General features: G+C 44.8%; 1 protein-coding gene across 1 annotated transcript in view; it reads right to left on the bottom strand.

Moving 5' to 3' along the window:
• The window catches only part of LOC142291246 (bile acid receptor-like), a 109,202-nt gene that overhangs the window by 1,793 nt on the left and 83,787 nt on the right, over nucleotides 1-23,622 (bottom strand). Inside the window, exon 8 of the mRNA XM_075335623.1 lies at nucleotides 11,023-11,139. Within this exon, the coding sequence (XP_075191738.1) occupies nucleotides 11,023-11,139 (117 nt within the window). The remainder of the gene's footprint in view (nucleotides 1-11,022; nucleotides 11,140-23,622) is intronic.

The following is a 23,622-nucleotide window of genomic DNA, read 5'->3' as shown; positions in this document are numbered from 1 at the left end:
TGGCTATTGTACTGTTGTCTAGTCACACTATTGCAAAGATATTTGCAGCATCTCTGCCTGCATTGCACACTCAAACTCTTTTTAACTAAGCCATTATACTAGCAAACAGTCAGTGTACCTAGTGGCATCCTAAACGTGGCTATTGTACTTTTGTCTAGTCACACTATTGCAAAGATATTTGCAGCACCTCTGCCTGCATTGCACACTCAAACTTTTTTTTAACTAAGCCATTATACTAGCAAACAGTCAGTGTACCTAGTGGCATCCTAAATGTGGCTATTGGACTTTTGTGTAGCCAAACTAGTGGAAAGATATTTGCAGCATGTCTGCCTGCATTGCACACTCCAACTTTTTTTAACTAAGCCATTATACTAGCAAACAGTCAGTGTACCTAGTGGCATCCTAAACGTGGCTATTGGACTTTTGTGTAGTCAAACTAGTGGAAAGATATTTGCAGCATGTCTGCCTGCATTGCACACTCCAACTCTTTTTAACTAAGCCATTATACTAGCAAACAGTCAGTGTACCTAGTGGCATCCTAATCGTGGCTATTGTACTTTTGTGTAGTCACACTAGTGGAAAGATATTTGCAGCACCTCTGCCTGCATTGCACACTCAAACTCTTTTTAACTAAGCCATTATACTAGCAAACAGTCAGTGTACCTAGTGGCATCCTAAACGTGGCTATTGTACTTTTGTCTAGTCACACTAGTGCAAAGATATTTGCAGCACGTCTGCCTGCATTGCACACTCAAACTTTTTTTAACTAAGCCATTATACTAGCAAACAGTCAGTGTACCTAGTGGCATCCTAAACGTGGCTATTGGACTTTTGTGTAGTCAAACTAGTGGAAAGATATTTGCAGCATGTCTGCCTGCATTGCACACTCCAACTCTTTTTAACTAAGCCATTATACTAGCAAACAGTCAGTGTACCTAGTGGCATCCTAAACGTGGCTATTGTACTTTTGTGTAGTCACACTAGTGGAAAGATATTTGCAGCACCTCTACCTGCATTGCACACTCAAACTCTTTTTAACTAAGCCATTATACTAGCAAACAGTCAGTGTACCTAGTGGCATCCTAAACGTGGCTATTGTACTTTTGTGTAGTCACACTAGTGGAAAGATATTTGCAGCACCTCTGCCTGCATTGCACACTCAAACTCTTTTTAACTAAGCCATTATACTAGCAAACAGTCAGTGTACCTAGTGGCATCCTAAACGTGGCTATTGTACTTTTGTCTAGTCACACTAGTGCAAAGATATTTGCAGCATGTCTGCCTGCATTGCACACTCCAACTCTTTTTAACTAAGCCATTATACTAGCAAACAGTCAGTGTACCTAGTGGCATCCTAAACGTGGCTATTGGACTTTTGTGTAGTCAAACTAGTGGAAAGATATTTGCAGCATGTCTGCCTGCATTGCACACTCCAACTCTTTTTAACTAAGCCATTATACTAGCAAACAGTCAGTGTACCTAGTGGCATCCTAAACGTGGCTATTGTACTTTTGTCTAGTCACACTATTGCAAAGATATTTGCAGCATGTCTGCCTGCATTGCACACTCCAACTCTTTTTAACTAAGCCATTATACTAGCAAACAGTCAGTGTACCTAGTGGCATCCTAAACGTGGCTATTGTACTTTTGTGTAGTCACACTAGTGGAAAGATATTTGCAGCACCTCTGCCTGCATTGCACACTCAAACTCTTTTTAACTAAGCCATTATACTAGCAAACAGTCAGTGTACCTAGTGGCATCCTAAACGTGGCTATTGTACTTTTGTCTAGTCACACTAGTGCAAAGATATTTGCAGCACGTCTGCCTGCATTGCACACTCAAACTTTTTTTAACTAAGCCATTATACTAGCAAACAGTCAGTGTACCTAGTGGCATCCTAAACGTGACTATTGGACTTTTGTGTAGTCAAACTAGTGGAAAGATATTTGCAGCATGTCTGCCTGCATTGCACACTCCAACTCTTTTTAACTAAGCCATTATACTAGCAAACAGTCAGTGTACCTAGTGGCATACAAGAAGTGGCTGTTGTACTCCATTAGTGCCCCACTGGTGCAAATCTATGTGCAGCACCTGTGCAGGACACCCTCCTGCTCTGTATTTAATAAGCTATAATGATAGCAAAAAATACTGCCATTTAGTGGCATCATAGAACTGGCTGTTGTATTCCATTAGTGCCCCACTGGTGCCAAGCTATTTCTGGCACCTGTGCAGGACACCCTCCTGCTCTGTTTTTAATAAGCTATAATGATAGCAAAAAATACTGCCATTTAGTGGCATCATAGAACTGGCTGTTGTATTCCATTAGTGCCCCACTGGTGCCAAACTATTTCTAGCACCTGTGCAGGACACCCTCCTGCTCTGTTTTTAATAAGCTATAATGATAGCAAAAAATACTGCCATTTAGTGGCATCATAGAACTGGCTGTTGTATTCCATTAGTGCCCCACTGGTGCCAAGCTATTTCTAGCACCTGTGCAGGACACCCTCCTGCTCTGTTTTTAATAAGCTATAATGATAGCAAAAAATACTGCCATTTAGTGGCATCATAGAACTGGCTGTTGTATTCCATTAGTACCCCACTGGTGCCAAGCTATTTCTAGCACCTGTGCAGGACACCCTCCTGCTCTGTTTTTAATAAGCTATAATGATAGCAAAAAATACTGCCATTTAGTGGCATCATAGAACTGGCTGTTGTATTCCATTAGTGCCCCACTGGTGCCAAGCTATTTCTAGCACCTCTACATGACACCCTCATGCACATTTTGCTACGCTAATGTTATAGCAAACTCAGGGAATTCATTGCTGCATTTGATAATTCGGAGGGATAGAAAGTCAGGCTTCCTTTAGCTTTTCCTTCTGTTCATAGACAGCATCTCCAAGAGCAATTTCCCCTCCACGTCTAAGTGTGGAGAGGCAGCTAGTGCGCATGCGTGTGCCGATTTACCCCAGCTGCAGCCTAATTACAGTGTTTCGCCTAGTGAGTATGCTCAGCCTGACTGTGCCATTCCTGACGCTAAGTCTTCATTTCGGGATACAGCGCATGCTCCCACACTAAGTGTGAAAAGCCTCTTTGCACAGGTGCTTGCATTCCGTGCCGGGTCTAAGTCCTGTTTTGTGCCTAGACACCATGCTAAAGCTGATAGTCTTTTTTCAGAGACTGTATTTCATGCTACTGAGCATGCTCAGGCACTTACTGCATCAGAGACTAGGTCCGGTAATGAACTCTTTGGCCCTGCCCCTGATGTGGGGGTCCCATATAGACCACAGGGCATCAGGTGTCCTCCCAAATGGCTTGCAGAGGCCCACCCCTATGACTTGTCACCGCATTATTGATGGTCAGACGATGACTGGTGAGGTGTTTGGGTCATGGCAGCCATGAGGTCATCATTGAAGTTGCGGTTCCAAATAGGACGCTAGTTATGCCACTCATGACGTGTCACTCTACTTTTGTCTCCAGGAGGTGCATTGTGGTTCACCCTGGTTTGGGGCGGACCCAGGTTATAAAAGGGGCTGGAGCCAACAAGGAGGTGCGCAGTCTTCTATTATGCTCCGAAAGAGCACACCTCCATGTGTTGAACCCATTGCGGCTTTAGGCCAGAGGTAGGCAGGGATAGGGTGTCGATGCAGGCCACCACCACAGTTGGTAACGCAGAACGGTTAAGACCATCTCCTGTCCTACCAGTCCTGCTTGTGCAGCCCAGTGGCATTAACAGGCCTGCTGCTGCTGATGCGCCTGCTGTCCACAGGTGTGCCCCTACGCACACGGTCAGCGTACTCAATGGCCCCTGTGTTGTTAACAGGGAGTTCCTGGGCTGGGTGGGCATGTGGACCCTGTGACGCTAACAGGGCTCCCAGTCTCCAGATCCGAATGGCGTCTAACTCGGTTCAGGCTACTATTAGTTTCATAGCCACACAGCTCTGTATCCTCCACCAAACCTTCCAGTTGCCAACCTCTCCTTTTCCAACTGGGAGCACGGTGGACACTGACTGCTGATGGGGATATATACCTTTCTCTTTCTTTTCTTATTAATTTTTGTTATATAGCGGTAACATAGTATATACCACTTTATCCAAATCTGCCAGTCCCACTGTAACAGATGGTGTTTCTTCAGCAAATGTTATTGTTGCTTAACCACCAAATCCACGGACCAAAACTTTTTTCCCCTTTCCAACACACCTGTTCCCCTTTCCACCAGCATCTGTCCTTTTTCAACTCATTTTGGTATATGACCAAAAGTGCAACTCTGCAGGGACACCGTACTCAACGCCATCTCAGCACAGCAGCCAGCCCTCGGTCCCTCAGATGTGGACAAGTAAAAGACCATTTCCTCCTATCCATGACAAAGCGTTGAGATTCACTCTGTGCAGCACTGGTGTTTAGTGGAAAAGTAGATCTAAGATTGCGTACCACATTCTGCAGATACTCCTGTATACGTGCGTCCATTTCTATGGCAGGAATTATTTTGCCAAATTTTGTCTTGTACCGGGGATCTAACAGTGTGGCAACCCAGTATTCTGGATTACTTTGAATTCGTACAATCCGAGGGTCATGTTGTAGGTAGTGCAGCAAGAAGGCGCTCATGTGTCTTGTGCATCCAGGAGGACCAAGTCCTTGGTGTGTTGGTGGCAGAGAGGTGAGAATCGTGCCTCCTTCCTCTGCCCTCTCCCCACAACCTCGCACAACCGAAATGTGAGCAAGCTCTCACTCATCTGCTGAGTCTTACATGCCCATCGCCAGTTCGTCCTCCATTTCTTCATGGGCTCCTGCACCTTCCTCAACACTTTTTGCTGATACTATGCGCCCTTGTTAATCCCTCTCCCTCACCATGACTGCCGCATAGGTGCCGCTGACCATCTGGACCTCGTAGATCTTGCTATCCCTTCCGCATATGACTCCTCCTGTACTTCCTTCCCTTCCTCTTGTCCCAACACCTGACTCCGAATAATAATTACAGTGTGCTCCATCATGTAGATGACCAGAATTGTCACGCTGAGAATGACATTGCCAGTGCTAAACATCTTCGTCGACATTTGTAAACTGTGTAGCAGGGTGCATAGGTCCTTGATCTGACACCACTCCAGCAGCGTGATCTGCACCACCTCTGGATCAAGTTATCCCAGGCTATATGTCATAACGTATTGCAGCAGGGTTCGGCGGTGCTGCCACAAACGCTGCAACATGTGCAGATTCAAATTCCTGCGTGTGGGCACATCGCATTTCAGGCGTTTAACCACCAGACCTAAAGACTTCTGTAGCGATGAAAGTTGTTGAGCTGCTGTGTGCGCACGATGGAAGTGAGCACATAGCGAGCGTGCCCGCTGCACAAGGCCATGTAGGCCGTGATGGTGTTTTAAAAATTGCTGGAGAATTAGGTTCAACACGTGAGCCATACAAGGCACGTGTGTCACATTGCCCTGACGATGGCCCGCAGCCAGGTTTGCATCATTGCCGCACACGGCTGTTAAGTCACCAACGGAGTCCGCTCCGTCAATTTGTACTCCGGTCGCCAGGTGACAACGTGTTCCTTTCATGAATAGTGCTGATGATGGGAGTGGAGTCGATGCCAGCGGCGCAGGTGGACGCAGGTTATGCTCACCCACTGGGCTGCATTACCTTGACAGATGCAGAATCTCTGGCTGAATGTAGCTGGTGGGTATCTCACAGATGAAATACCATCATTCAGCTACAACCAATGGGAAGACACCACACCCTTTTTTATGCCCATCCTGTCTGCAGACCACTGCCAGACATAGCTCTGCTTTTACCCCCAGTTCAGTTTTATGATTTTGTGTGCTTGTTACCTGACTACTTTTCCTGCTTGCTGTTTATGTACCTTGTTGGCCGATCCGCATTTCACCTCTGCTTGTTTTCTGATTAAGTCCTGGCCGTCCCATTCTGTTCCTGTTCCTCAATTAATGTTTTGACCCTGCCTGACTACTATTCTCTGGAACTGCAGCCTTCCACAGGTATTAATCACCTTGGGCCCTGTGCAATTCCTAATCCCTGTATAGGGGTTAAAGGGTTTCAGGGTTCTAGGGGTCCTGCTTGGTGAGTGGCTTCCCTCTAGCCTATCATTTACAGCCCATCTGAGTGTGTGGATCAAGGAAGGCGTTACACCGTGCTCTCTGCAGAAGGCCATGTGGGCCAGGATAGTGCTTTAAAAATTGCTGGACAACCAGGTTCAACACGTGAACCACACAAGGCACGTGTGTCACATTGTCACAGCGAAGGGCCGCACCCATGTTTGCATCATTGTCGCACCCGGCCTTCCCTGGCTGCTGGTTGAGTGGAGACAACCATTGATGAAACTCGGTCTCCAGAGCTAACCGTCCACAACTTCTCAGCGGTGTGACTCACATTTCCCATACATTTCAAAGTAAAACTTTGACCGCCTGATGGCATTGAGCTCTGCTGCCAGCATAGTAAGGAGGTGTGTGGTAGTCCTTGTGCGCAGTTACAAGGAAGGGTGGCCTGACCACACAGGGTTTGCGCCAAGGTGGAGGACCCACACGAGGTTGAAGAGGCAGAAGCAGTGTATTAACTTCTACATACAGAAGAAGGATTGAAACAACTCGTGGGGACGGCAAGACTTGTACAGCAGACCCTTCTCCATCTCTCCCCACAGTAACCCATTGCCCAGTCAGCGACATGTAACGCCCCTGTCCATGCTTACTGGGCCAATTATCTGTGGTGAAATGCACCCTGTCACACAGAGTTTCTCAAGGAATCAGTGATGTTTAGTGCGACATGCTGGTGTAGCGCGTGCACGCCTTTGTTGGAGAAGCACTCTCAAAAATACGCGTGCCTTTCCCGTCCCCTGGCTGGCCCAGGGGAAGAAAAGTCCTCTGAAAGCCATGACTTGTTCATCTTGGTTCTTTTAGAAACACAGCGAGGGGACTCCAACCACAGTCTCCCTCGTTTCCACTAACTGGGCCACACACACCCCACTTGACTGGCATCGGTTGAGCCCCCTTTTGAAAAAGAAAAAGATGCTTTGCATGAAGCACTCTCAAAAATACGTGTGCCTTTCCCGTCCCCTGGCTGACCCAGGGGAAGAAAAGTCCTCTGAGAGCCATGACTTGTTCATCTTGGTTCTTTTAGAAACACAGCGAGGGGACTCCAACCACAGTCTCCCTCGTTTCCACTAACTGGGCCACACACACCCCACTTGACTGGCATCGGTTGAGCCCCCTTTTGAAAAAGAAAAAGATGCTTTGCATGAAGCAATCTCAAAAATACGCGTGCCTTTCCCATCCCCTGGCTGACCCAGGGGAAGAAAAGTCCTCTGAGAGCCATGACTTGTTCATCTTGGTTCTTTTAGAAACACAGCGAGGGGACTCCAACCACAGTCTCCCTCGTTGCCACTAATTGGGCCACACACACCCCACTTGACTGGCATCACTTGATCCCCTTTTCAAAATGAAACAGATGCTTTGCATGAAGCACTCTCAAAAATACGCGTGCCTTTCCCGTCCCCTGGCTGACCCAGGGGAAGAAAAGTCCTCTGAGAGCCATGTCCACATTGTCAGTGGACAGATACGTGTGCTTATCTGCCAGCAGACCCCCAGCAGCACTGAAGACAGGTTCCGAGAGAACGCTGGCTGCAGGACACGACAAGATCCCCAAGGCGTACGTGGCGAGCTCAGGCAATTTATCAAGATTGGAAGCCTAAAATGAGCAGGGCTCAAGTTGCACAATAATGGAATCGATGTTTCCTTGCATATACTCATATATCTGTGTGTCCTCCTCTTTTTCCTTGTCCAGCTGTTTTGTTTTCGCATGAGTATATGTCCTTGTCACTTTCCCATGTGTTTGTGTTGTGTTGTGAGTTGTTTGTCACCTTTTGGACACCTTTGAGGGTGTTTTCTAGGTGTTTTTCTGTGTTTGTGATTGCCTGCCATTGTTTCCTATGCAGTTCGAGTTCGGTTCGTCGAACGCTCAACGAGCCGAACTCGAACGGGACCTCCGTTCGGTGAACCGACCTCGAGCCGAACCGGGACCGGTTCGCTCATCTCTAGTCTTAGGCGGGCTTTGCACACTACGACATCGCAGGTGCGATGTCGGTGGGGTCAAATTGAAAGTGACGCACATCCGGCATCGCATGCGACATCGCAGTGTGTGAAGCCTAGATGATACGATTAACGAGCGCAAAAGCGTCGTAATCGTATCATCGGTGCAGCGTCAGCGTAATCCATAATTACGCTGACGCGACGGTCCGATGTTGTTCCTCGCTCCTGCGGCAGCACACATCGCTGAAGTCACAGGAGCGAGGAACATCTCCTACCGGCGTCACCGCGGCTTCCGTAGGTTATGCGGAAGGAAGGAGGTGGGCGGGATGTTTACATCCTGCTTATCTCCGCCCCTCCGCTCCTATTGGCCGCCTGCCGTGTGACGTCGCAGTGACGCCGCACGACCCGCCCCCTTAATAAGGAGGCGGGTCGCCAGCCAGAGCGACGGTCGCAGGGCAGGTGAGTGCATGTGAAGCCGGCGTAGCGATAATTTTCGCTACGCCAGCTTTCACAAGATATTGTACCTGCGACGGGGGCGGGGACTATCGCGTGCGACATTGCAACATCGGCTTGCGATGTCGCAACGTGCAAAGCCCACCTTAATGCGCCCTAGCAAATTTCATCAATTCAATTCTATAGAACAAGTAAGATATTCCCTTTCCCTATTCAGGGAGCATTGTTGGATTTTTTGTTTGTACTGTTTAATGCCACATGGGTTAAATGTCTTGTTGAGAGTTTTAAAAGTATTTTTCTGAAATTAAAATTTTCTTTTTACTCCCTTATATAGCACTATTAATTTTTACAGCGCTTTATGGACATTATCACCACTGTTCCTATTGGGGCTCACAATCTAAAATCCCTATCAGTATGTCTTGGAGTGTGGGAGAAAATCTACAAAAACTCCTTGAATATATTGTATGTTGTCATTGGTAGGATCAGAAACCCATAACCCCATTGCTTTAAGGCTACAATGCTAACCACTGATCCACCTTCCGTGTTTGCATTGGAATATCACCTATAAAGTCTGGTTGAAAGCTGAGTGCTGCTTGATAAATGACAAATGATTTTCTGAATCTCCAGAAATAACGTAGTTGGAGGTGGAGAATGTATTTTTCTCTGGTGTCGCTATTACATTTTTGTCCTAATGAAAGAGGCACCTGACACTCACAGACTATTATTATTTTTTAAATATTTTTTAATTTATTTCCAGGATGAAAGCTGCAATGAAATCTCTGTCATGCACTATAAGGGTATTACCGGGGACCAGGGCTCCTAGACTGACCTTCAGGCTAGTGGGCCCTAGCTGTCACTTATCCCAGAGATACTTCTGATAGTGAAGAGGTCTGGACTGCCAGCCTAGCCTGCTCCTGGCCAGCCCTGCTCTAATACCCCCTCTCCCACACCCCTGGGAAGGACCGTGACAGGAGGGATTAATCCCACACAAAAAGACAGACAGGGAAAAAACAACACTCAAACTCACTGCAAGCACAGACAGAGGTATAGACAATACATGCTCAGGGGGAAATAAAGAACAGGAAGTTAATAAACAGACAACGAGAATATTTCCATAACACACCAAATAATGAACAGAAGATCTCCAGAAACTGGAACACCACGATACAAGGACAAGTATCGCAAAAGCTATAATCGGTTGGGAGGATCAAATTCACCATGTTAAAAAGGGCAGGGAGTAGCTGTGATAGGTTTCTCATAACATGTGATTTCAGAGACAATCACCAGGCTAGCAGAACTTAACTCTTGCAAGCCTGAAACAAAAAGAACCCAGCTTGGTTGATGCCCGACCCTGTCAGAGAATCTCAGAAGCTTAACAAGGGACCTAATGTTTAGTGTCAGATTCTGCTGTGTGAATAGTGTCAGATGCCACCCTGACAGTTGGTGAGTTTTGAGCTAAACCCCTTGTGACACTATGTTCAATTCACTATGAGGTCTGAGAACGTGGAGAGCATGAAACGGATGATTGATTTCCCATTAAAAAGAAGTTGGCTTAGTTTATATTCTTTCTACTCTGTATACAGTTGTCTGGTGCTCCTTCATTTTTCCTTTTAATTGTTCATATGGTAGCCAATTGCTTTGGCTACCGTGTTTGGCTTTGAGTAGAAGCTGCAGGCTAACAGGAGGTATGGTGCTTTGGTCTTTCCCAAGAATGAAGTAACTTTTCAATTTATATGACCGGAAGTACGCAATTTCCACTTGTTTTTACACATTTTCTCCCTTCCACAATTCCAGTAATGGCATAGTATTAGTCTCATTGATATGCCATAAAACACTTTTATAGAGAAACGTTTTAATACCCAATAGTAGAGATGTGCAGATCTTTGATATTCAAATTGATCTACTTTGCCAATTGTTCCCCTAAAATTTGATTTGGAGTGAATAAATTAATGCCAATCTCAATACTGAAAAGTAGATGTGAGGAAGAGGAGAGATAGAGAAAACCCGCTGAACATAAGTTTACAATCTACAGGAGAGAGAGAACCCTGTTGACCATACAAGCTTACACTCTACAGAAGGAAGAGGGAGAGGACCCTACTGATCAAAAGAGCTTACACTCTAAAGAGAAAAAGACATACCCAGTTACTTTGGAAATGGAAAACAACTCTGCTGTACAAAATGTGCTCCACTGGTAACTGTTGATCTTTGATGGCCCATGTACTGACCACCACTTAACAAGGTAAGATAATCCATAAGATGTCATAGCTTTAGGACATTAAAGGAGGCCCACGTAGCAATGCAAAATGACATTAGCTTACTCTCTGATGCTATATCAGTGTGGACAGTGATGCAGGGTAAGAATTTGAAGATGTCCAAATATGCATTAATTTCAGGAAATTCGACTCAAACTTGATCCTCCACTGATCGATACGCTCTTCTCAACCCAACAGATATTGAATGGCATTCAGAAATGTCATACATGTGCATAAAGGTATATCAGTTTGCAAATTGTAAACCCAAAAATAAAACCAACCAGACCTGTATTAAATATTTGAGTATTTTGCCGAGCATTAGGATCTAGAGAATACAGAGGACATCTGTCAAAATCCTGAATATGGTAATATTCTCCTGTGTGGCTCTGGTATTTTGCGGGACCTAGAAAAAAAAAGTATACATTGATATGTTATTTCTTTATATTATTTAAAGTAGGAGTCTTTAAAAGTCAAACAACAACAGTATCTAAGTTTTCATAACCTACAAAAAAAAAAAATAGTTATGGGTGTAGAGGAACATTGCTTCCTAAAAATTGGTACAATACATATGGCTTTGTAATGGAGTTGTATTGCATCAATAATTTTCCCGAAAGGTTGTGAAAATATTCAAAAGTAATAAATTACCTGGAATAATAATAAGGGGCCATAGTCCAGTCCTAGTATGCTGAATACATTATCCTACATGTGGTGTGGGCTGAGCCATATTGGGCCTACTGAGCTACCGTAATTTATTCTGATAGCACCAAAAGATCATATAATGATTAAGTGTGCATTTACACTGAAAGAGTGCACCTAGTGTAAACAGACGGCCAATCACCTAATAATGGACAGAGCAAAATGCTTATTTGTTTGACTTAAATGATTTTTAATATTGCTTAAAAATTATTGTTCTTGGCAGCACATAATCTTGTGTAAATAGGAAATGTGCTGCTGAGAACAATGATAGTCTATGTACACAGAATGATCTATTACCTTTCGATCTGTGCATATGGGAAGTGTGTTCGGCCGGTTTAACAGGCTATTGGACAACTGCCGAAAGGCAAATGTGTAGCTGGTAATTGGTTGTTTAAGGCATGGTGCTTTGTGAGCCAGTCTTAAAGACCTGTCTTATTGGAGCATGATGTTCAAACTCATTAAAAAGCTCATGCTACTTATTGAATTTGCTACATCTTCTCTGTAGCATGCGCCTCACCAGAATTCTACTCAATTCAGGGACTAGAGTAGCATTTTGGAGGCGATGCTCTAAACTGAAAACAAATGTGTCCCTCAGGGAATGGGGTACTTGGGGAATGTCACTTTGGTGGCCGTGCCCTGGGTTCTTTTTAATGGGGAATATTTACAGGGGAGATTAAAGTAATTTGTGTGATGCCACCTGGGGGTTGTTGGTAAGATGGTGGAACCGCCGCTGCTGAGTTGATTATCCCGAGGGCTGGTGGTAATGGCAGCTGTCGTGGTAGGCCCTCCGCAGGTAGGGCTCAGACTGGGAGATGCATGATGGAGTAATAAGGGAGGCCACACCGTGGGTTGTAATTAACAGTCTCTACTCACTCTTGACCCTCGGACGGCTGGTTCAGGTCCCTGTATTTCCAGTACCAGTTGATGACTCGGTTGCTCTGTCCCCGGCACCCTCAGTGTGGTTGGGTCCCCGTAGCATGGAGCAGTTTGGGGCCCGACTGTCCCTTTTTGTGGCATTCTCCTTGTCCGTATGGTGGGCAGTGTGGACCCTATAGGGCTGGTCTGTGTGCCGAACCCTGATCCTTGCTTTACTGCTGGTACCCCCAGATTTATGGGTCTGTGAGGTCCGTGAAGGTCCCCTCACTGTGCAGGTGTTTGCCAGGCCATATGAAACTGTCGCCTGACCTAGGGCCCTGTGCCCCGTCGGTGGTCTGGTCCCAGTGATACTTGGGTGTACTTGCCCTGGCGACCACTCTCCTGTGCCCCTGTGCCACCGTTACAGCTCTAGGCACGTCTTTCCACTTTTCACTCAATCCTACTGACTTCTCTTGACTGCTCGTTGTCCCCTCCCACCAGGTTGTCTAGTCCTCTAGTCTGGCTCCGCCCTCTAGGTGGCCATCCTTTTGTGTCCGACTAACCAATTACCCCTGATGTGGAGTGGTAACTAGGATTTGGGTGTGTCTATGTGTTGCTGGCACTCGTGTTCCAGGTCCCTGGGGGTAGGCCCTGCATCCCTGTGAGGATGCAGTTCCTAGTAGTGCCCTGAGTGGCTCAGGGGCGCTACACAAACACCAAAGTTGCACAAACTTTGGTGTCTTTTCAAAGTGTTTTATGCCGATTTTCTTGCGTAAAGGTTTTGTGAAGCGGCCCTTAAGTGCTAAAAGTTGAAAGAATATAATAGACCCTAGAACCAAACAGGGATGTGATTTCCACCTGACACCATCAGGGTTGAGTTTGAATATTGCAGTTGACTGCTTCTTTTACATATTGACATTTATATTGGGTTACTGGGCTCACCAACCTTAGTTCTGCTGTTTGACCTTTTGGTTACGATTGTGAGATCACACAACGGTGTTGTGTGTTGAATCAGTAATCCTGTTCTGGATGGTGTCAGAATCTAGCACACTTGCTAACAATCATGGTTTTGCTGGGACAGTACCATGAACAGAGCCATGCAAACCTCATCCAAAGTAGTTTGTCCTACTCATTTTTTATTTTTTTTTGGGGGGGAAGAGGGAGAAATACCAGAGGCATGATATAAATATTCTGATTTGTGGCATTTTAATCATGTTAACAATTAATCAGATCTAGAATATGGCCCTCTGGCCCTTCTGTAAGCCAGTTTCAATATAAAGTCTGTATTCATAAAAAAAAATAATTATGTAATTATTCAATAGCTGCTTATTCTCCTAATTTATAAAAGGCCTCAACATCTACTGGAATGCTTATAAATGTGCATAAGTCTATTCACTATTATATTTACAGAAATATTGGTGTATGAAAGCTGAGTGAGTTTCTGGGATCCAGACAGACCCTTGCATCTTTCATTCATCCACTGACATTTCTGGATTGTGAGTCATGGGGAAAGCAAAAGAATTGTCAACGGATCTATGGTAAAAGATAGTTGAACTGTATAAAATAGGAAAGAGATACAAAAAGATATCCAAGGAATTGATAATGCCAGTCAGCAGTGTTCAAACTGTGATTAAAAAATGGAAAATCAGGAACTCTGTAAAAACCAAACCACAATCAGGTAGAGCAACAAAAATTTCGGCCACAAATGCCAGTTAAAATTGTTGGGGATACAAAGAAAAACCCACAAACAACATCAGCTACAATACAGGACTCACTGAAAACAAGTGGTGTGGATATTTCAAGATGAACAATAAGGAGGCACTCGAAGAAAAATAGGCTGCATGGTCGAGTCGCTAGAAGAAAGCCATTACTGCGCAAATGCCACAAAGTATCTTTCCTACAATACGCCAAACAGCACAGAGACAAGCCTCCAAACTTCTGGAAAAAGATAATTCGGAGTTTTGAAACCAAAATCGAACTTTTTGGCCACAACCATAAACATTACATTTGGAGAGGTGTCAACAAGGCCTAAGATGAAAGGAACACCTTTCCTACTGTAATTATGTGGGGATGTGTGAGCTACAAAGGCACAGGAAACTTGGTCAAAGTTGAAGGAAAGATGAGAGCAGCACGTTATCAGCAAATACTGGAGGCAAATTTACACTCATCAGCCCGAAAGCTGCGAATGGGGCGAACTTGGACGTTCCAACATGACAACAATCCAAAACACAAGGCCAAGTCGACCTGTCATTGGCTACAGCAGAACAAAATTAAGGTTCTGGAGTGGCCATCTCAGTCTTGTGACATCAAAATGAACCACTCTGGAGACAACTCAGTCGTGCAGTTCATGCAAAAGCCCAGGGAATTACAGGAATGAAGGCTTGGGCAGCTTTACCATCTAAGAAAATAAAGAGCCTCATCCACAACTACCACAAAAAACTTCAAGCTGTCATTGATGTTAGAGGGGACAATACACAGTATTAAGAACTGGGGTATGTGAACTTTTGATCAGGGTCATTTGGATGTTTTTGTTTGTCATTACGATTTAAAAAGAGAAAACACGCTAGTCTGACAATAAATGGCTTCACCAAACCACTAACCATGAGTGGATAAAAGTTATCATTCATATTCTCTGAAAAAAGGCCAAGAAAGCAAAAAATCTGCCGGGGTATGTAAACATTTGAGCACAACTGTATGTCCTATCACGGCATTCAGATGTCATTGAATCTATCACATGTGTGGCTCTTGTCCTGGCAAGGTCACGCCATTCATATATTACATTCCCAGTAGCAGCTCCTTTAAGACACACTGCTCAAGATTGAAATTGGAACATCAAGAAGGATTTATGTAAATCAGAGATTCGATTGACATATTAATGATTTGCAAATGATGGAAAAAAATGGAAACATTTCAATTTATTCAGTATCAAATATGTGTGTCACACGCAGTAATACATAAAATTACACGTCTTACCATGCTATCAATGAGGTGTCAGAGGAATATTCTACCACGCTATATGCACACAAATCTTCAAGATCTGCTGCTGGCGGCTCTCTTTACAATTGTAAATCATTGACTTTACAGATGTGCTCAATGGGAGACGAGTCCAGAGACGCCGAAGGTTGTGGTAGCATGTTTAGGTAGCGCAGGCTGCTCACAGTAGCATGAATAACATGCAGACTGGCTTTGTTGTGTTGAAAAAGGGCTCCTAGGTCGCTTTGGAAAAAGGCCGTACCACAGGTTCCACAACCAAATCAATCTAAGGCTATGTGCGTACGTTGCGTAATTACATGCAGTTACGCTGCGCTTTGTAGCGCAGCATAACTGCATGCGTCCTGCGTCCTCTGCTAATCTATGGAGATTGTGCAGGGGCAGTGCGCACATGGCGTCTTAGAGCGCAGCGCTTCGACTGCTGCCCGAAGCGCGCGTTCTAAGAAGTGACATGTCACTTCTTCCGTGCGCTTTGCCGGCAGCCCCTGCTCTGTCTATGGCAGGAGCTGCAAGCAGAGCGCATGGAATCGGCTTTTTTTTTTTCACTACGGACATTTTCTGCAGCAAATTGAAGCGCACGTGTGCTCTTCAGATCGCTGCAGAAATTTCTGCAGTGACTGTATGCAACGTGCGCACATAGCCTAACATTGAGTTGTTAGTGTACCTAGATTGAAAACTATAGGAGGCTGGCTACCGAATATTATGCCACCAAACACCATAATCTCGGAAGTAGGACTGTTGTGACATTTCATTTTGGGGGCCCCTTCATGGCATTGCACACTACAGATCAGACTCCGGCTTTCATTGAATCAAAAATAAAAGAAGCTCATCACCCAAAAGCATGGGTTGGCAATTAATTTTCCTGCGGGGCCACATGAGAGAGTGTGACTGATGTAGAGCGCCAAACCAGTAGGCTGAAATTAATTCAGCTAAATATTATTAAAATATTAATTATACTTATTATTTGATATAAATAATAATTATATGACTTAATATTGAGCAGAATTAAGTATGCTGACTTCCCCTATATACAGTATGAGCTCCCACACGGCTCCCTCTATAAACAACATGAGTTGCCACATAGCTTCCTGCATATAGGATAAGCCCTCACATGGCCCCTATATAAAAAAGAAAAAAATGTTTAGCTCACTATACATTTAGAGACATAGGAAGCAGGTGTTCATAGCGATACTTGTAAAATAGTGCTTGGCAGGCATGAGATCCATAGGTAGAGGTATACAGCACAACATCTAGGAATTGTTTAAAAACCCATTAGTTGTCAATCTTCACAGATCGAAACGTGTAATTATGAATTTGGGACCAGCTATCCCTATGTCTTTACACATGTTTTCATGGATTTGAAATAAACTCATGGATTTTCTACTTATTACTGGACGCTGTGCTCTATACCACGACATGGTGAGCCCCCACATAGCCCTCTATATACCGTGAGAGAGCCCACATAGCACCTCTATATACAGTGTGAGCCCCCAAATAGGCTCCTAAATACAGTACGAGGCCTACATAGGTTCCTCAATACATTATGAGCCGAACATAGCCTTATATATACAGTATAAACCCCCACACAGCCTCCTACATATGTGGCGCCCCTGAAGGTCCAGTCACCACAGAGGTACTGTACCTCAGCCAGAGGTGTGATATCCCATTCCCTGGTAAGGAGGAGCACACAGACAACAGTACACACACTCTCTTAGTATAGCTACACCACTTCAGACCAAGGTTAGGGCGGGATTGCTACTTAGGGAGAGCATAGTCCCGAAGCCAGTCTGGAGGTGGGGTTAGTTAGGGGGGAGACACTTAGAACGGAGTGCAGAACGAAGTAGGACGTGGAGGGAAGAGGTCCTGAGGACTGGAGCCGGAGGAGCTCGTCCTAGGACAAGGAGGAAGAAAGGAAGAAGGGATCGCATCCACATCTGACTCACCTGTGTGGAGGGACTAGGCCGCAAAGGGGACCGGCCCCTAGACTAGTGGAGAACTACAAGGCTCAGCTAGCAAAACCGGAGGCTTCATGTGCAGCTTGGAGCACTGTGTGTGAGACATAGGGCAAGAGGGTGAAGCCGGCGTAGGAAGAACACCAGGAAAGGGACACAGATCGGAACACTGGTCTTGTGCCTCCGAATTACCTGGGGATTGTTTGAATCCCGTCACCACAGGACTTAGCACTCCATGGGCAGCATTTGACCAGCCAGCTGTGATAATCTGGAACGGACATCTGTGAGTAAAGAACTAATGACTGCATCCCGCTTTGTCCTGGACTCATTGCCTGCGCCCCCAGCCCTGCGCTGTCCCAACATTTCACTGGCTAACAACTGCCTACAGTTGTCCTGGGGCACAGCTCCACCTGTGGGGAGCTGTACCATCATTGCTGTGTCACCATCTGACCCAGCGGTCCCATCTAGCAGCGTTGGCCATATCTGTCTGAATACCACAGGTGGCATCACAATTCATCGTTTCCTCGCTTTATTATTATTTATGACACCGCCAGACCTCCCAACCAGAACCGCGGCCCGGTTCTGAGTGTCCCCCAAACAGGCCCTGGTGGGCACGTCACATATATTATAAGCCCCATATAGACTCCTATATACATTGCTGATCCCCCACATAGATCATGTATACTTTTCTAAGCCTCGCATGCAAACATCCTATTCACATGAAGAGAAAAAACACAACACCATGAGCCGGACTGGAACTGCCAGAGGAATGTGGCCCGTGGGCCTCACTTTGCCCAACCCTTCTCAAAAGGATAGACCTCAATTGCTGTCTTACTCTGGTCAATGGTAGTTCTTGAGAGCAGTAACATGATTAGCTGGCATCTGACTCATAGCTAGTGATAAGTGAGCATTAAAATGCTCAGGTGCTCATTGCTCATATTGAGCACATCGGACTGCTTAGGAGCTCGACTTGAGTAATGACGAGTATAATGGAAGTTAATGGGAAAGTTGAGCATTTTTCTAGCAGACCCTCCCAGGAGGTCTAAGGAGCAGTAAGATCGCTGAAATTGATGAAAAAAGTGCTCAAATTGAAAGGGAACAACACGGAGAAGATGCCTGGACACATCTCTAACTCCAAAGGTGCTGCTGGTAACAATGCTGTCAGAGAATTACACCATTTTTATGGACTGATAAAACATCCAAATCGAAGATAACATGGATTTTGGAGGAAAAAATGTTAAGAAACATTCTTTCCTGTATAGTGACATCTATAGAAGGCAAATTTAAAAAGAGAGAAAAAAAGCACCTTCTTCTCAGGCTATTTCCACACGTGTTTTTGCACTCTCATTGCTTTCAATGGTGACAAAATGCTGAAAAAACTCTGAAAGAATTGACATGCTTCTTCTTTCAAAAATGCAGCAGTTTTCCATTGCATGCTAATTCAAAAGTTATGAAAATAAATCCAAAAAGAGTATATTAAATCTCAAATATATTACGGTATTTGTTCATGAATTAAAATAGTTTCATAATACATAAAAAATGTGATAAGCAAGGGTTACTGGAAAATTCAGGCCCTGGACACAATATACTCAAGTACAAACTATACAATAATACTCAATTTGTGATATAAACCTTCATCTCGCAAGTAATTGCATTAAAAAATTCCTAGCTGGTGAAAGAAAATATACAGTACATAGACTCACTAATAAGACTAAAAGCACACTTAGTACAATATGATTATTGTCTGTGGCCATCTAGTGGTGAAATAGTAATACTTTTTCCTATCAAAGGTGTATACTAAAAGGTATACAAAAAGGATAGACAAATGTAAATATAAAGTATATTAAAAGTAATGAGCAACTTACAGTTTGCATGTGGTATCTCCCAGGTCCCTGCCACCTCAACACGGGTTTCATCTCACTTTGTCAGGAGTAGAGTTGAGCGCGGTTCGAGGTTCGAGGTTCTCCAGTTCTAGGCTCGAGTGATTTTGGGGGCTGTTCTAGATCGAACTAGAACTCGAGCTTTTTGCAAAAGCTCGATAGTTCTAGATACGTTCGAGAACGGTTCTAGCAGCAAAAAAAACAGCTAATTCATAGCTGGCTTTCCGCTGTAATAGTGTAAGTCACTCTGTGACTCACACTATTATGACATTTCAGTGTATAGTGTGCGGGAACAGCGCATTCAGATCACTTTTTTTTTTTCCTTGTCTTCCTTCCCTAAGCGCGCGCATGTAGTCGGGAGGGCCAGCATGTCAGCTAATCCCAGACACACACACAGCTAAGTGTACTTTTAGCCAGAGAAGCAACGGCATGTGTGATAGGATGTCCATGTCACATGTCCCTGCATTATAAAAACGAGTATCTGCCCGTCCGGACGCCATTATCTCTTCTGCGTCCTTGGTGTCAGACATCACTGGCGCAGCTCCGTCCTGAGTCCTATCGCCGATACTGCTGTATGCGCTCCATACACAGCGCTGGACAGCTTAGGGATAGCACTTTCTATCAGTCCTTTTAAGGGCTCGTACGGGCAGGGTCAGAGCCATAGGTGACAGGTCCTGAAAACAGAGACAGCGTCTGTGTAGCTAAGGTCAGGGATTTCCTCGCTGTATTTCCCCATTAGGAGGGATAGAAAGGCAGGCTTCCATTCCTCTACCCAGAGACCCACAACCCTGGCACTGTACCCTCCTGTCCTCTGCACACTCAAACTCATTGTAGCTAAGCCATTATACTAGCAAACACTGATTGAACCTAGTGGCATCCTAAACGTGGCTATTGGACTTTTGTATAGTCCCACTAGTGCAAAGATATTTGCAGCACGTCTGCCTGCATTGCACACTCAAACTCATTGTTACTAAGCCATTATACTAGCAAACACTGATTGAACCTAGTGGCATCCTAAACGTGGCTATTGGACTTTTGTATAGTCCCACTAGTGCAAAGATATTTGCAGCACGTCTGCCTGCATTGCACACTCAAACTCATTGTTACTAAGCCATTATACTAGCAAACACTGAGTGAACCAAGTGGCATCCTAAACGTGGCTATTGGACTTTTGTATAGTCCCACTAGTGCAAAGATATTTGCAGCACGTCTGCCTGCATTGCACACTCAAACTCAATGTTACTAAGCCATTATACTAGCAAACACTGATTGAACCTAGTGGCATCCTAAACGTGGCTATTGGACTTTTGTATAGTCCCACTAGTGCAAAGATATTTGCAGCACGTCTGCCTGCATTGCACACTCAAACTCATTGTAGCTAAGCCATTATACTAGCAAACACTGAGTGAACCTAGTGGCATCCTAAACGTGGCTATTGGACTTCTGTATAGTCCCACTAGTGCAAAGATATTTGCAGCACCTCTGCCTGCATTGCACACTCAAACTCATTGTTACTAAGCCATTATACTAGCAAACACTGAGTGAACTTAGTGGCATCCTTAACGTGGCTGTTGGACTGCTGTATTGCCCCAGTAGTGCAAAGATATTAGCAGCACGTCTGCCTGCATTGCACACTCAAACTCATTGTTACTTACTAAGACGTTATAATACCAAAAATTGAGTAAACTTAGTGGCATACAAGAAGTGGCTGTTGTACTCCATTAGTGCCCCACTGGTGCCAAGCTATTTCTAGCACCTGTGCAGGACACCCTCCTGCTCTGTTTTTAATAAGCTATAATGATAGCAAAAAATACTGCCATTTAGTGGCATCATAGAACTGGCTGTTGTATTCCATTAGTGCCCCACTGGTGCCAAGCTATTTCTAGCACCTGTGCAGGACACCCTCCTGCTCTGTTTTTAATAAGCTATAATGATAGCAAAAAATACTGCCATTTAGTGGCATCATAGAACTGGCTGTTGTATTCCATTAGTGCCCCACTGGTGCCAAGCTATTTCTAGCACCTGTGCAGGACACCCTCCTGCTCTGTTTTTAATAAGCTATAATGATAGCAAAAAATACTGCCATTCAGTGGCATCATAGAACTGGCTGTTGTATTCCATTAGTGCCCCACTGGTGCCAAGCTATTTCTAGCACCTGTGCAGGACACCCTCCTGCTCTGTTTTTAATAAGCTATAATGATAGCAAAAAAATACTGCCATTAGTGGCATACAAAAAGTGGCTGTTGGACTCCTTTATTGTGCCACTTGTGCCAAGCAATCTCAAGCACCTCTGCATTCTACCCTCATGCACATTTAGCTATGCTAATTTTATAGCAAACTCAGGGAATTCCTTGCTGCATTTGATCATTAGGAGGGATAGAAAGTGAGGCTTCTTTTACTGTCCTGGTACCCACAGAACACGGCCACTGTACCCATCTGTCCACTTTTGCCACGCTATTTAATTTGCCCAAAGAGCTGACTCTTTTTCTGCCATCCTAAAATTGTCTGGAATACTAAGTTAGTGTTCCTTTGCTGCCAAGCAAGGTACAACACATGTGCATTCTACACTCCTTTCCATTTCTGGAATGCAATTATTAACTGCAGGTAGTCCAGCCAATCTGTGACGAAGGTGCAGGAGTGGATATAATGTAGCCTGCATCCAATGATGGTTCTCTCGATGTCTGACAGCTCAACAATACCTTCTGTTTCCACTTCCAAAACAAGTGATGACCTGCCAATCACACTCCCTGTTGCGGGTAAAGGAGTGGAAGTTCAGTGTGAAAAACCATGTGTGACTGCTGTCCCCACAGTCACAGAGGATGAAGAGCACGCAGATGCACTTGATGGGGCAGGCAGTGGTTGCACAGGCACGCTAGGCCGCATTGTAGCACAGTGAAATTCACATTGCGACTTATGCTTCATTTTAAGTTGTGTACAGGGTGGGCTACCCAGTATGTAGCAAAACCAGGCAACAGGAAAGGACTCTAGGCAGTTGGGTTGATAAATGATTGTTTAACTTTACCAAAACAAACAATAAGAACCATGCATACAATTTAAATAATTGAACAATCTATTCTGTTGCCTACTACCTGCTAATCCCTCTGTGTAGCAGTAATTGTGTGTTTGTGCGTGTGTGTGTGTGTGTGTGTGTGTGTGTTGAACACGACTTACCAGTGGCGCATCACAAGAGCTTCCAAGTTATCTACCTAAACATAGTCAAAACACATTACCCCCCCTGAATACCCTTGTTAGCTGAAGCCTCACAGATAATGCAGATGATAACAGTGTGAATGCAAACCACACAGCTCTGCAGCACAGTCATGGAAATCTTGAAAAGCAACAGTCAATGCAAACATGTGTTGCTGTCCCTCTATGATTTAAACTGTATGTGACAATTTGACAGTGCAGAAGCAGCAAGTCTTATTGTCTATATAGTCGGCCTACCCAGAACAGATATGTGTTTTGCTAATAAAACAAAGTGTTGCGTGCCCGCATTATTGTCTGGGCACAGCCTACCGTACCCGGGTACTGTGATGTCCAGTTGCCAGAAATACAGACTTTACGCTCCTCTCACGGTAAACAGTATAGACAGCACTGTAAGAATGTTGGTCTGTGGCACAGGATGCTGCTCACTGGCATTACGGGGCTCATCATCAAAGTACAACATGACTCCCCTCACAATTGAACGAAGTGTTTCCGCGGTGGCTCCTTGCTGTAACACACACCTTTAGCTTTTCCTTCTGTTCATAGACAGCATCTCCAAGTCCACATCCGAAGAGCAATTTGATATTGCTATAGTGACCAAACAAAGGCAGATCCAAAAAAACAGCAGCCCCTTGTGTGTAGTCTGCAACAATGCATGCAATGGCAAATAAGCATGTTGCATTGACAGTGGCTAAAGCTGAGCAATACACCTTCACGCTATCAATTCATATCCATGTGACACTTCATGGAGGAACTACTCAAAGGTGTGAGTTTTTGCCTTCTACTTACAGATTGTTGACAAATCTTACAGATTCCATGACTTGGGTGATCCTTTGCGATGTCCAAAAATTCACAGGCTAGGCAAGGCTTACAGCCCATGCGACCTGCATAGCCAACACGACTTCTGCTCAGAGTCAAAGTTGTGGTCCAGGATTCAGTTGTTGACGTGCTTCCAGTACTTTGTCTCTGGCCAGGAAGACGCAACGTAACCTCGTCGTCAGTAGCATCCTCCTCCACCTCCTCTGCTGACCTCATTGACTGGCTGACTTTGGTTTGACAGTAAGTGTGGTCTCCAACCTCATCAATAACCCTGTGTGTTTTCATTCCCCTCGTCCTGAGTCCTCCGAGAAAACCTCTTCCTGCCCTGACCGAATAGTAAAGTTGTCATTCCAATCAGGTATCTGTGCTCCTCATCATGTTCCCCATTGTCTCCACCAGGAGGATTTACTTTTTGGAAATGAGGGTGTAGATTAGGCTCAGCACCTTCTTCATCGAGGCCTGGATCCCACTCACAAAGCTTCTGGCCAT

This window comes from Anomaloglossus baeobatrachus, chromosome 2 (genome assembly GCF_048569485.1).
Source record: "Anomaloglossus baeobatrachus isolate aAnoBae1 chromosome 2, aAnoBae1.hap1, whole genome shotgun sequence".
NCBI classification, from domain to species: Eukaryota; Metazoa; Chordata; class Amphibia; order Anura; family Aromobatidae; genus Anomaloglossus; species Anomaloglossus baeobatrachus.
The sequence above is the reverse complement of the archived record's forward strand: the minus strand, read 5'-3'. Positions and strand labels throughout refer to the sequence as shown.